The sequence below is a fragment of the Helicoverpa armigera genome, chromosome 22 (genome assembly GCF_030705265.1).
Source record: "Helicoverpa armigera isolate CAAS_96S chromosome 22, ASM3070526v1, whole genome shotgun sequence".
Classification (NCBI taxonomy): Eukaryota; Metazoa; Arthropoda; class Insecta; order Lepidoptera; family Noctuidae; genus Helicoverpa; species Helicoverpa armigera.
This window is the reverse complement of record NC_087141.1, coordinates 5,146,605-5,160,760: the sequence shown is the minus strand read 5'-3', so window position 1 is coordinate 5,160,760 and position 14,156 is coordinate 5,146,605. Positions and strand designations below refer to the sequence as shown.

General features: G+C 35.0%; 1 protein-coding gene across 3 annotated transcripts in view; it reads left to right on the top strand.

Annotated features, from left to right (window-relative positions):
- LOC110377044 (rho GTPase-activating protein 27) overlaps positions 1-9,288 on the top strand; it is a 123,246-nt gene extending 113,958 nt beyond the window's left edge. For 2 of the 3 annotated variants that reach the window (XM_021335726.3, XM_021335727.3), the window contains exons 9-13: positions 3,755-3,889; positions 5,365-5,540; positions 5,900-6,038; positions 6,926-7,031; positions 7,181-9,288. In XM_021335726.3, the coding sequence (XP_021191401.3) occupies positions 3,755-3,889; positions 5,365-5,540; positions 5,900-6,038; positions 6,926-7,031; positions 7,181-7,385 (761 nt within the window). In that variant the 3' untranslated portion in view covers positions 7,386-9,288. The remainder of the gene's footprint in view (positions 1-3,754; positions 3,890-5,364; positions 5,541-5,899; positions 6,039-6,925; positions 7,032-7,180) is intronic. The other variant, XM_021335728.3, reaches the window with a different exon arrangement.
- Positions 9,289-14,156: the final 4,868 nt, after the last annotated feature.

Sequence of the window (14,156 nt, the reverse complement as noted above, 5' to 3'; positions counted from 1 at the left end):
TGAAGAAAAAATATTATTGCTTCAGTTGTGAGTGAAACTCTTTTGACACGGTCCTCTTTTTTAACGATTTTAAAAACTTTTGGATTATTGGTGCTATTGTGTGTAATAGTATAATTTCAATGTCTACCGAAAATGATCTTACAAAAAGATGTAAGTTTTGAACTTTATAAAGGTACCGATAATGTGTGTTAGGTTCTTTGATTAATTATGTATCAAAAGTAAGTACCTAGTTTGATTAAATTAATACGGTGTTCCGCCAACAAAAAGAGATCAATGTCAAGAAATAAGTCTCGATGGATGTATCCCCCATACCAGTGCATTTTTGTGTCTTTTCCTTTGACCTTGAGTGTCTTTTTAGTTGTGCCCCATCATCATCATTTCAACCAATGGCTGTCCACTGCTGAACGTAGGCTTCCCCTAGTTTATACGAAAATTGTCTATTGACACTTTATTTGGGACACCATTCCTAGGTACTGTTGTTGCCATGCACATTCAATTGTTTTGTAATCGTTATAATCTGTAGGATTTTGATTTTGCCTACATATATAGTTTCTATCTACTTATGAGCTAACCGTTTCCTGTTGAACTTTGAATTGTTAATATATTGATCCGGTTAAAATTTGCCGATCGAAGTTCGCATTTTCGATAGCTATAAGATCTTTAAATTCTTACTCCGTGTGATAAGATACTTCGTCATTCACAATCTTGCAGTAAATGTGAGTCATACTAATATAATATGCAAATACATAGGTTACTTTACCATTCAAATATTTTGCCCTAGTAAGATAAAGTCAGTCAGAGTTCAAACCAAAGCGGCCTAACTCATGATGTCATGCTTATTTCTAAGTAGTAAACGAAAATGCTAAATATAGTTCAAAACACTCACGCTCAAATTACTAAGAAGATTCTATTATTTGTGGATTAAATACTATTTATAGAATCCTACATTTGTGTAAAATCATCATCTTGGACGTCGCATTGCATTGCAACTTTTGATCAAGTTTCTGCCTATACAAAATAGGTCCGGTTTGGTTATGAATGCGGTGTTGAACCCATATGTTTTGAAGTAGGTATTAAGTAATGCTAATGGGGATTTATGATTGATAGGAGTCATGTTGTGGCTAGTCGTTTCATAATTAGGAGATAAAGCCTTAATCAATGTCCACCACGATGCATCGCTAGACATGTATATGAGTGATTATCGAAATTATATTTAGGGTAACCTGCATGATTTATTAATTCCAATGTCCCACATTATCATGGAACTTATAATCAACAAACATCCGCAATTTCTCACTGACTTCGCCACTATCAGATAATACTTAACATTGATAAGTACAATCACTAATTGCGCCAATCGCTTAGTGTTCAACAATCTATAATGAGGCATTGTCATCTTCAATGCTGGGTTATAATAAATATACTATTGTGTCAATAGACCGAATAAAATCTTCCTTCCTTTGGACATTGTCCCAAAGTCATTCAAGTGCTCAAAAGTGTCAGTGCTCAGTAAGAATGTGTGGCAGAACTACAAAATCTTCAAGTGTTAAACGTTTTTAATGTTATCAGTGAGATGGAACATAAAATAATAGTCGCAGTGCTTAAAAAAATAAAAGGAACAATGCCTAACGATAATGCGAAGTCTAAGAAAAGCCCAACGGAGAAAACTAATAAGTTTAAGGAAATGTTCGGATCGCATCATGACTTGAGGATATTTGGATCACAGAACAAACGTAATGTATTCGCTTAAGTCTACAATAGGTACTTTTACGGACCTACCAAAATGTGCACGATATAGTAGGAAAATTATTTAATAATGAAAAAAATTCTTGCTATTTTTGATTTTGATTTAGTAGGTGCCTTTTGTAGGTACTACTACTCGTATTGTCTGATTACAATGCCTTTAGGCCTTTATCTTTCCGCTGAAGTTTTGCGTTCTCTAAAAAGGGCCATCACCCAATTCTTGATGTTTTGTGGACTGCTGGATACAAGCATTTTTCAACTAATCTCTAGGCGTGTGTAATATTTTTATCATTTATCGATATTAAGAGGGTCTAATCTCCAGGGCCAGTAAGTCGTAACTTTTTAGTCTTCAATAGCTTTCTATAAACTTGTAATACAAAACTTAAAATAATAGCCCAAGAGTATGTTTCGAAAGATTATTAGGAATCTAGAATTAAACTTTCTTATGCTTATTTAAAGTAATGATATAAAGCGACATATACAACAGTTGAAAATACTGAAGCGTGAACATGAAACATGACTCATCGGGGGAAATAACTTTTATCAAACAGATGTAGATAGTAAGATAATCATGAACACCCATAATTAAATCTTAGATCTGTTGATTATTCCCGGACATGGTATGAAGGATGTTACAAAATAAAAAAGACGTATAGAAGAGTATAGACGTAAAAACGGTTTAATCGACAGTGAATTAACTATGTGTAGATATGATCTTATCGTGTCCACACACGCTCGATAACACGCTCCTATCAATTTATCTGTAGGTGCCATGACGAATTTTACTGTTTCTTCAATTGATACCACAGTATACACCTGGTATTTTACCTCCAAAAAGATTCGTCTAATACTTTAAACTGTTTCAAAATTACGTAAAAATTTAGCGTCGTTGGTGATTTTAGATTGAACATCAAAATTTTTGTTACCAGTTGCTATTTCAATTTTATTTTCAATGGTGTGAATTCAGGATACAGGTGCAAAAGGTAAATAGTTGGAATCAAAATTAATACTTTCGAATGTTTCGATATCAATTGTGTTTGTCTCAGTTGCCTGTTCCTAACTTGTATCGTCCGTTGTCATTTTATTAACTTCTGATTCAAAATTCATGTTTTTGGTTACTGAAGTATGTCGTCTGTCGTTGATGTGATGACGATTATGTAAATCTTTATTTATTTGATATCAAGTTATATCATTGTTCTTTTACACTAGCTGTTATTTAGGAGCTACTCATGTTATAGCTCTGATACGTTGTTTATCTACAGACTATTGTAAAAGAATTCTTGCTTCTTTAACACCTTAAAAACCTTAACTATTATATCTACGTATGAATTTAAACACTTCTCATGTGAGTCGTTAAGTAGGTAGGTATATTACTATAAACTTATTTTTAACTCTTTGTGTCATAACCTAAACGCGTAAATATTAATCCATACTACATTAATTTCGCCTACCTGGTTATGGCTTTGAACCCAAACTCTATTGCTGTGGTATGGGGTACCTCTAAGTATGTCCTCTCCATTTAGTTGAGGCATTGGGACTAAATATGAGCCAAGGAAATTTATTACAACATCGTCTATATAAAATTATCTATCTCTTGCCTATTTTTGGTACCAATGCTTTAACTTATCAAGCTGCAAGATTAAATTATATGGCAGCATAACCCTCCTATTTGTGTGAACTCTGGTTTTATGCTACAAATAAATAGCTCGATGAAAATATTGTTTGTTCACTATTTACCAATCATTCACTGACGTACCAGATTTGACGCAAATGCATTGTGTGGTATTCTTTTGTAAATTACGACAATCATATTTATTTGTATGTTTTATTTATAGTTTTGCTATCGATTGTTTTAATTTAAACAGTCATCATTTCATTTGCATTTTTGTCATTGGTTCTATCATTTAAAAGAATACCACCCAAGTTTACTTTTCTATCTCCTGCTTTCCATTTCAACTTCTTGCTGTTATGACTAACAATACAATACTATCTCCGATGTTCTGCATTCCAGCTGGGGGCAGCAGCAATGAAGATCTGAGCGACTCACCAGACTCTATTCAGAAATCACATGTGAGGAGTAGGTTAAGAAAATTCTTCGCAAAAAGGCCAGCCATGGAGCAACTTGTCAAGAAGGGGATTTACAAAGGTTCGGAATTTGATCTTTGATGGTGTGTGTGGCACAGTAGAATAGTTTGCAATAGATTTAGTTTGGTGTGAACAACCTAACAGTTTTTGGAGTGAAATAATTTTTACTATTTTAGAGATTAATCCATCCTTAGTTGGTGATGAAATGTGATACACGTTTTGGAGATTTTGAATAGTGATTCACGGAGATTGAATTGGAGTGTTTTATAAGTTTGTATAATAATAATGTTTGGGTTTAGTTCCAGTAGAAATTTTTGCTTGCACAGTTTTTCTGCTTTTTAGACATCTATAGATATAATCATTGTGCCTAAATTGTAATCTAAGGTAAGTGCTTGTTTTTTTATTATTCATATGTATATATTTTTTTGTAAATCTGTTTTATGTAACAATTAGTTGTATAAAATTAATTGGTGTTTTATTTATTTTACCTGTATTCGCATTATCTTCGGAAATGTCACCGAAAAGGTGATGAATAAAGTATTCTGCACATAAATAACTATTTTATGAAACCGCGTTAATTAACCCCAGAACGTGTGATGTTTGGCTACGCCAGAAATACGTTAGTCTACTGTTCTAGTTTTTATTAAGGATTTAATATAGGCATGAAATTTAGCAGTTTTCACAGCTCCCGAATAATTGCCGATCAAGCATTGCGTCCAATCCTCAGAAAATCCACCGTAAGGCGTCGTCCTAATTGGGAGCGATCGCACGATGGCGCGATGCGTTTTTCAACTAAGACGTCTTCCTAATTGACAGCGATCGTACGATGACACGATGCGTTCTCGTCGTTCGATTAGTTCAAACATACAGATTTCATCAGTGTCCTATTTGAACCTCGCAAGTGAGATAGTGAGATCGTGAGATGAAAAACGCATCTCGCTATCGTGCGATCGCTCCCAATTAGGACGACACCTAAGATCAATTCATATTTACCCAGCAAGGGTGAAAAAGTATCCATTAGGTCTTTTAACCACCTTGTAGATATAATAGGCGTTCTTTGGTAGATTGGCAAAAAAGGCAAAATTTTATTAACCCCAAATGATAATACAGTTTTAATTTCTTACGTATGTATCGTGCACATTTTATTTTGTAGGATCCCTGAATCAGAAGTACAATGCTTGTATGCTTATGTTTGCAATGCGACTAAACGCAATGCACTAAACTAGGTTCTTAAACTGAGCCGTTAGATGGCGCCACGGTCTTGTAGGACCCAATAGAAATTTTTGGCTATATGATTTATGTGGTCAAATTGAGCTTTAAAAGAACGTCCTTTTATAAGTTGCTAAAAAAATATTTACTTTTACGTATACAACCTTCTTAGGTGATCGTTAACTTCGTGTGATCGGTAAATCTAACTAACAAAGAAATGTATATTTTACTAATCATCCATGGAAAAAAACACCCTCATAACAAACATACTCAACTCTGTAAATCAGAACCGGCGTTTTTAATAAAATACATCCTTTTTTTCTTCAGACGAGCCGGTATTCGGGCGGAACCTGGAGGAGGTATGTCCCACCACCAGCCCTCGGGTGCCGGAGTTCGTGGTGGCGTGCGTCAACGAGATAGAAAGAAGTCTAGAGAATATGTGCACAGACGGCCTGTACCGAGCCAGCGGGAATCTTAGCCAAGTCCAGAAAATTCGATTAGAGGTGAGTGCTTTAATACTAAAATAGTAAAGCTCCTTTACTAATAAGGTACTTTAAAGTTAGACCCATTTTGTGGTCAAAATATATTTGACCGCAATTTAGTTTTCAGAACTATGGATATCTTTACATTCAACTTCAGTATTCGTGGTTCTAAGGTCCTATTTATCTACTTTTCCGTCTATACTAGCTAGTAGCACACTGATAACGTGTTTTTTGATGGGGTCCTATTTTTGCTAGGCCTGTACTGTACTACTGGGGAAAGGCATTCCCATCTTGTTTCCACTGTTCCCAATCCTTCAAAAACCATCTATTACTAAATACTTCATTGTTTTGTATTTACATCATTGTATTATCTCGTTCAGGTGGACCAAAACAAGATGTCAGTAATAAAGAATAACACCGACATCCACGTGCTGACGGGATCGCTGAAGCTATTCTTCAGGGAGCTGAAAGAGCCGCTCATTCCTTGCTCCATGTTCGACCGGGTGCTCGCTGCCTGCTGTAAGTATACCTGTCAATGTGTTGGAGACTGGCGTTGTCTTGACGTCCCGTGGGAACCCCCATCTCACTTCAGCGCTCTGAGATAAAGGGTAGCCAATGTGTTATTCTGATTGTGCTTCATTAAAGCTTCATTAGTTCAGTATGTTTTGCATATAATTCCCGAACACTGAAACGCCACTTAATTTTCGGGCTTACTACTTAAATATCATTATATGTCTATCACCTTAATGATACATTCAAATTGTAATTTATTTTTTAAGGATTGTAAAGTACGGTTATAGTTAACTGGAGATAAATCCATTTAAAATTGAATTTTGTAGCTTAACGGGAAAGCAATATAAATCTGTACTCAATATTAATAAAGCTCGTATCAATAACGAAGATATTAACAGTAAAACTTGAATAAATCATATCGTAGGTATTGAAATTTCGAATCGTACATGTTTCCACTCCAATGTTCAGAGCCACTTCAATATTTAATATTGCAACCGACAAGGGTTGAAGGGAACGACTTATCCGGTCAAAGCGAGTATCCGGAAATTGAAACACGGGCACTGAGCCGAAGCAATTAGTTGCCTTGCTTTTACGAATATCAAAATGTTAGTTAAAATCAATAAACCGTTATTAAATACTTTGATTACCTAAGCCCTTGAGGAAAGATAGGCTTGAAGTAGATGTTCATTTATTTTATACTAAGTGATCTCCGGTTCAACTTACCAACTGAAAAATACTTATTACTATTATAAACACAACCAAAAATTATCCTATAGCCTTCCTCGATAAATAGGCTATCTAACATTGAAAGACTTTTCAAATATTGACTTCACTAGAACTCACTAAAATCTCTTCAACCTTGTAAATATTTAATGGGTCATGTTTGATTTCAGCAATAAAACCTAAAGAAGCAAGAATCAAGGAGTTCCAAGAGATCGTAAAGGCTTTACCGCAGTGCAACAGAGACACGCTCAAGTTCCTATTAGAGCATCTGCTTAAGTAAGTACAATCCTTATCAAAAACTAAACAATAAAAAATGATCATATTGACAATTCCGAACAGATGAGAATAACGTTGAATCTGCACACAAATAAAAAATACAGATACGAAATACAATAATATTTACTATATTTATTTATTATTTACAGGGTAACAGAACACAAAGAGCAAAACAGAATGCACACGGCAAACCTAGCGATAGTGTTCGGTCCCACTCTCCTGTGGGCACCACCCGAACAAGCACACAACATCGCCGTGGACTGCATCCAACAGAACAACGTCGTCGACATCCTCCTCACAGACTTCAAAGAAATATTCATTGAAAATGGAAGCAAAGGCAAGAAAAAAGCGTGACTCTAAACCGTAACTACGGGTAGTATTATGAACCCCAGTATTGGATTGTTTCAAGATGCCAAAATATTCAATAGCGTCCAAACCACAAGTCATGGTGAGTACAAAAGTGCTAACAAGCTAGTATCTACATTTCTTCAGCGAAAGTAAATACTTAGTTACATTGCAAACTAATTTATTTTAACGAGAAAATATTCGATCGCTTTTGTATGTCACTGGACTTGTCGATGGACTTTAGTCAAGTAGAGATGACAATACAAAAACTAAATTACTCTAATAAATGGGAGTTTATCAATCATTCCAAAGGGTTGAGTTTTGTGAATAGAAGTGCTCTAGATGGTAACGTGTACGAAAAGTGTGCTATACTACGTAATGAAGAGACATTCTATTTTGTATATATAGATGATGTGCTGGTGAGATTATGAATACTAGAAGCCTAGAGATAATCGGAATGATCTCTGTTGCTTACAAAACTTATTTAATTTAACGATAATTTTAAGTCTGACTACCAGTTGATAAAGCTGATCAAATTGTAATAATTTTTCACAGTTTGTGTATAGTTTCTTTCCATAATAATTGGTCTTTTAATCCAAATGCAGGAATCATTTTTAAAATTGGTGGTCAGACTAAATCTTAGTTACATTTTATAATAAATTAAAATTAACCAAAATTCAATACTGAATGAGAGTTGTGATTGTGAAGCAATATAGTACGGAAAGACTGTCCGAGGCTAGAGATAAATAATATATTCAAATATTAATTATGTGTAGAGTAAATTCTTCTATTTGTATATATTTGTGGCGCATCGCACGGAAATGCTGGATCAATTAAGATCTGGTCTCCAAATTTTCCAATTTTCGAATTCTAGCTCTGACATTTTTGTATTCTATTCTAGTATTTCTGGTAGATCTAAGATATGAAGATGGAAAGCTAAATGTTGGAATAGAAGCTATCTTTATAGTAGATGATAGAGAAATGATTATGTGTGATGTAGAAACTGTAGGTTAAAATTTTTATCAACAGCATTATCTTGGGGCCAATTTTGTATATATTACGAGTCCTAAGGTGAATGGAGTGACGGTGACAATTTACACTAACCGATTATATTATTGATCAATAATTTCTCATCATTTTACAAGTGTTTGCTGTAAAAGCAAGTGATTATTTTCTGTTAAATTATCTGAAATATTAACTGCTATTTTTGCTTTGTTCAAAATTGTTGTCGCTCACTCTGTTACTCCGAACATTATAGCGGCTTAAAGCCATTTTATAATTTGTGCCTTAAGCTATGTAAATATTCATCATAGATGATTTTCTTTATAATGTGATAATCATTACGTTGTTGTATCTTAGTTTAATTTCGTTGTATTAACTTTTTAAGTGTAAACAATGCTTGCAAACGTGACAGTCTAGTCCTATACAGTTTATTTGGACTTATTCAGTAAAAGCTTTGCTTTCGTCTACATACCTGTTCTTATGTTTAAAGTCATCCATTTGTGTATTAATATCAATGTTGATCGATTCAATAGTTTTGTCTGTATTTGTAAAAGATTGATGTTTAAAAACGACTTTGTTTTTCTTCGCACTGTAAATATGATCATTGTATGTTCAGATACAATTCTTTTATTAATTATTATACTATTATTTTAATCAAAATTCAGCTTGCATATTTATGTAAATTCATTAGAATTGATTACACAGACAAAAGCTAGAATAAATACTCAAGGTAGAACACCAATATTAAAGTAAATTTTCTAATAAGCTAGTAACCAAAGGTTTTGTATTCGGCGGATAGAGTAAAAGAAAATAATTATATTGTTGTGTAGTTATTACTTATGTATGTTACGCCAATAATGCTTGGACATAGTTAATGAAGTTACATGAAATAAAATCAGATTATTTTAAACCTTATCTTTTATTTTCTATTTACCCATTGATTTACTACAACAGACGAAGGCTGGTTAGCGATAAAATAGTTGACATTTTAGTAAAACACGTACTTTTGAACCCTAGAAGCAGTATTTATTATAATGCACAAGCATTTGCGCAGAAACAGATGCCCATTGATTTACTACAACAGACGAAGGCTGGTTAGCGATAAAATAGTTGACATTTTAGTAAAACACGTACTTTTGAACCCTAGAAGCAGTATTTATTATAATGCACAAGCATTTGCGCAGAAACAGATGCCCTCTTTATTCTTTCAATTATAATATTGGGGTGCATATCTTTTATTTTTTATTTATTTAAAATACTTCTTGAACAAACAGTACAATGGCGGACTTAACGCCTTAGGCGTTCTCTACAAGTCTACCTTTGGGTGGCTGAGAGAAAGCGTTGGTAGTTGCAAACAAATTGTAATATTATTCCCAATGGGAAGGCACTTTGACACGACAGGATAGAGATCGGGAGCAGCACATTTACGGCTTCCACTTCAGGCAGATCCCGCGAACAGGTTCTTTTAAATCACTAAACATAAGGGCCTTCCTATTGCCACCCTGGGGCCATTGATGTATTTGTCGATGCCCACTCGATCGACATCTATGAAACATGATCAAAACAGCAGCCGACTCAGGTTATTTAGTGACCGAGAAACAGGTCAAATGAAATCTCATTAGAATTAATTGACTCTCATTTCAACCAATTTAGGATTGCTAAAAATGTTTGACCTCTTCATTGTCGTGTCTCAAGACATTTCAAAAACAACTTTAAGAATGAAGTAGGTACTACTTACTGCTATAATCTGATCGGAACCCCACCATAAAACCTATATAAATCCAAATTAAAGGCGAAAACTGCTAGACCTATAAAGGATACAGTTAATCTATTGATTTCTGACACTTACGCGAATATTAGACATTTAAATAAAACTACTTTTACGGATTTTATCGGATGGTTATACTAAAACTACTTTTACGGATTTATAGGATGATTCGCGAGGCTATTGAAATTAAAAAACATCCAAATTTCAATAGAGAAGATGGCTGGGTCATACCACCTGCTTGGAATCCCATCATAGAAACTATTAAATCAAAATCCAAGCCTACAACTGCTCGACCTAAGGATACAGTGAGCTCGTTTTGCGTGAATCGGATTGTCAATAATAATTAACAAAATGTAGGGTAGCTGTTTGTAACTAATATATCAAGACGACCAACACCTTAGACTGCCCGTGACCATGGATGCTGTAAAGGATCCGAAACGTCGGGATTAAATAATATAATATAACCGCGATAAAATCCGTAAAAGTAGTTTTATTTAGATACAGTTAATCCTTAAAAGTAGTTTTGTTTAAATGTTCGCGTAAGCGTCAGAAACTCATATCAAAGAAGTCAGAAATGAACAAATCCGTATGATCTAATTGTGCAATTGTTATCGAATTTAATATTTAGGGAGACAGTGGCATAGAGCTCGTGTCGCAAAAATTTACAGCTACCTGCACAGGTTCATCAATGCGAGGGCTGACCAGAGATTGTGTGCTTGATGAGTTCCTCCGTTTTTCGTAAGGTAAGTTTATTGCTGATTTTGAGGTGTGTGATTTAGTGTAGTCCCTATTATATACGTGTTTTTTTTTGTTTTCTGTTAAGCTGATCTGTATAACGATTATGTTATCACGCCGCGAGACGGAACTAACGCTAGTTTATATTAACGATATATGGATAGGCACATTTTCAGTTGTTACTTTTGCGATTATAATAAGTGCCTACATTCATATTTATAAGACGAGCAAATTGCATAAAATTATGTAAGCTTTTAAAAACTCCTCACAAAATTCAAAGATAGTGGGTGCGTAGGCGTAGTATTATGACTCCGTATATTTTCAGCTTTCCTGCTGCAAACTCCGCAATCGCTACTGGAATTAAACTCGAATACTCAGGAAATTATTATGTACAAAGAATCTCAAAGCCAAATCTATATTTAGGATCATTTCACCAAAATAAACGCACGGTGCTTTTACAGTCCGAATGCTTACATATTCCTCACGTTATGTTGTTTTAGTATGTACTGTATTTATACTGTAGAGGTCGACTGTCTGCAGCCGAACCTAATCAGGAACTACCGTTTAGTATTCAAGGCTATTTCTGGACCAATCGTTTTCATAGATTCACTTGCATTATGAGCTGCAGACCTGGGAAGGTCTTTTAGGGCTCCCTCACACCACTGCCCAATAGACCTCAGTACCTCACAGTTGCCTGAAATTTGTCTGTTTATTTAGAAAGTACTTAATCGTGAAACCAATCGTACTTTTGTTGGTCTGACCACAGTTGTATGGGTAGGCGCACTATCATTCATATGTGTGCCGATTTATGAGCCCGATCACATTGTCGATAGAATACGCATGAGATTACCGCGTTGAAGCAAACAAACCAAAATTCATCCAATACAGCTTTATTATATTACTTGATCTCATACCTAAAGCGACGACAATTCGGCATCACCTGCACATCTCAATGTATCAATAGGTAACAATTCTATAGGAACATCTATACCTAGTGCTACCTATACCTTCACAAAGTCCGTACCTATATGAAAGCATAGCTCGCTTTGTAATTACATTACATACAGGCGTTTTCCGTCCACTTACTGTTCATCACGGCTGTGTCCACAGTTCTAATGGAAATAATGGCATTCCCATCCGATATTAAACGGAATACGAGCACATGACCCATTGTCTGGGTGCGCCTTTATTTGTACTCTTAGTATTTGTGCTGACCTATATAGGTATTTAGGTAGTCTATAATAACTTTATCGATTTCTTTGTTTGTAGGACAAATGCTGGGTCGTTTACTAAAAGAATAGTATTAATTGAAAAGCTTATTTTTTTTCTTTCTTAAGCTATAAACTACGATACTAGGTACCTTTTGCTTCCATCCATTGTAAGTGATGATAATAGCTGCTAAACGATGCAGAGTTGGCTAATATACTCGTTAATGACTTTTTAAGTTCTCGATTAGATATGTTATGGACCAAGTGATAAATTGAGCAGTATACATAATGCCCGGTCATTATGAATAATGCCCAATATGAGAGTGCAATTTGATAATAATTATTCAAACAATCAAATTGACCGGGCACTATACATACTGCCCGTGACCTTTTGGGCAAAGTAATACAAACATCTTTAATTTCATTTTTTTTTTATTGTTATTGACATTTAAATTAAAATAAACTAAATATAACACATCCCATATCAATTGACAGAGCATAGAAGTAAGCATGCAACATGCAGCAAGCATGGCTTCTGTCACGGCTCCGGCGCTGCGGGGCTCCGGCGGTCCCATGCGAGCTTATCGTCGCAGATAGTTTTCACTCTCACCACCGCAGCTTCGGCTTGCTGGCCGGCTCGGGCCGGCCAGCCTCAGCCGCGGCGGCGAGCATTAAAACTGCCTGCGCCTCAGCTCGCAGGCCGCCTCGCCCCTCCGCGCCTACGCGGTTTTGAATTGCACTCTAGGGGTAGGGCAGACAAGACTAGGTGGAGTCGGTTTTGCAGCGATTCGCTTTCGTCACTAGGTTCAGTTTTTAATACTGTTTTGAATCCAAATTAAATTCTACCATAAAAAAACGAGCCAAGAAAAATGAGGTCAAGAAAAACGAGGCCGAGTTAGTGAATTAGATGACAATTGTCCAATTAATAATTTTGTGGCTAGACTTATAATTTCCCATTAAAATAGAACATATAATTTAAAACAATAATCATAAAATATGTAGCAAGTAACAGGATTTATTTATTAGAACAACAACCCTCGCACCGCATAAAATATAGCTGTATTATCAAATTGCCCAACTATCATGTAGCAATATAATAATGCCCGTGCAATGTGATAAATAATGAAGTTAAGATAGTTATTAATCACTTGGCCCGATTAAGCTAGACATTATTCATAATGCTCGGGCATTATAAATAATGCCCGAATTAATCACATGGTCCATAACAGATATATACTATTCTGTAGGAACTAATATAATAAAAAGGAAACATTTTGTGTTTGTTTGTGCCCGTACCATTCCAAATCAAATGAAAGAATTTTAAAAATTCTTGCACTGTTACGAAGCTAAACTATAACCCCGAGTTTTATTTATTTCATAAGTCTTTCCATGGGACGTAGAATATAATTAAGCATGTCGTTTCTACACAAATATTAAAACATCCAAAATGTATGCGTGCAAGCATTCCTACTCGAGCCCTAATAAATTGGAGTTAAATCGGATTTGACTTGGAAAATGTCAGGAAATTCCTGACGAGAATGTTACGTATAATTGCCTATTACGTTAACGTTAACGAGAAAATGATTAACGATACGTTTACGTGCTAAGCCTGTGATGTAACTGCGCGATTTGATTTCATTCAAATGTTGGAGCAATTGCTATGTTGATTTGTTTTGAAAATGTTTAGCATTTTCTTTTGGAATATTCTAAAAAGCAGTGTAGGAAAAGTACCTGTATAGATAAATGCGTGTGATCTGACAGTTTCACTTTTGTTTTTTCGTACCTAACTTACTGTCAACGAATATACATATCTTACCTATACATATATAGTCAATAACAACAATGCAGCAACATATTGTTCCCATAACACAATAAAATATCCTGCCTACAATCCTTAGATGAAGTTTCTTATAATTTCATTAAATATCGTTTTCAACAATTTCTTGATACCTACACTCACTTACCTGGTTTTACCGATACTTTGCAATACCTGGCAGCTGTAGTCTACCATCTGTGAACACTTCAATGCTTTCGGGCAGAAATATGCAGATATATGTATGTACCTAT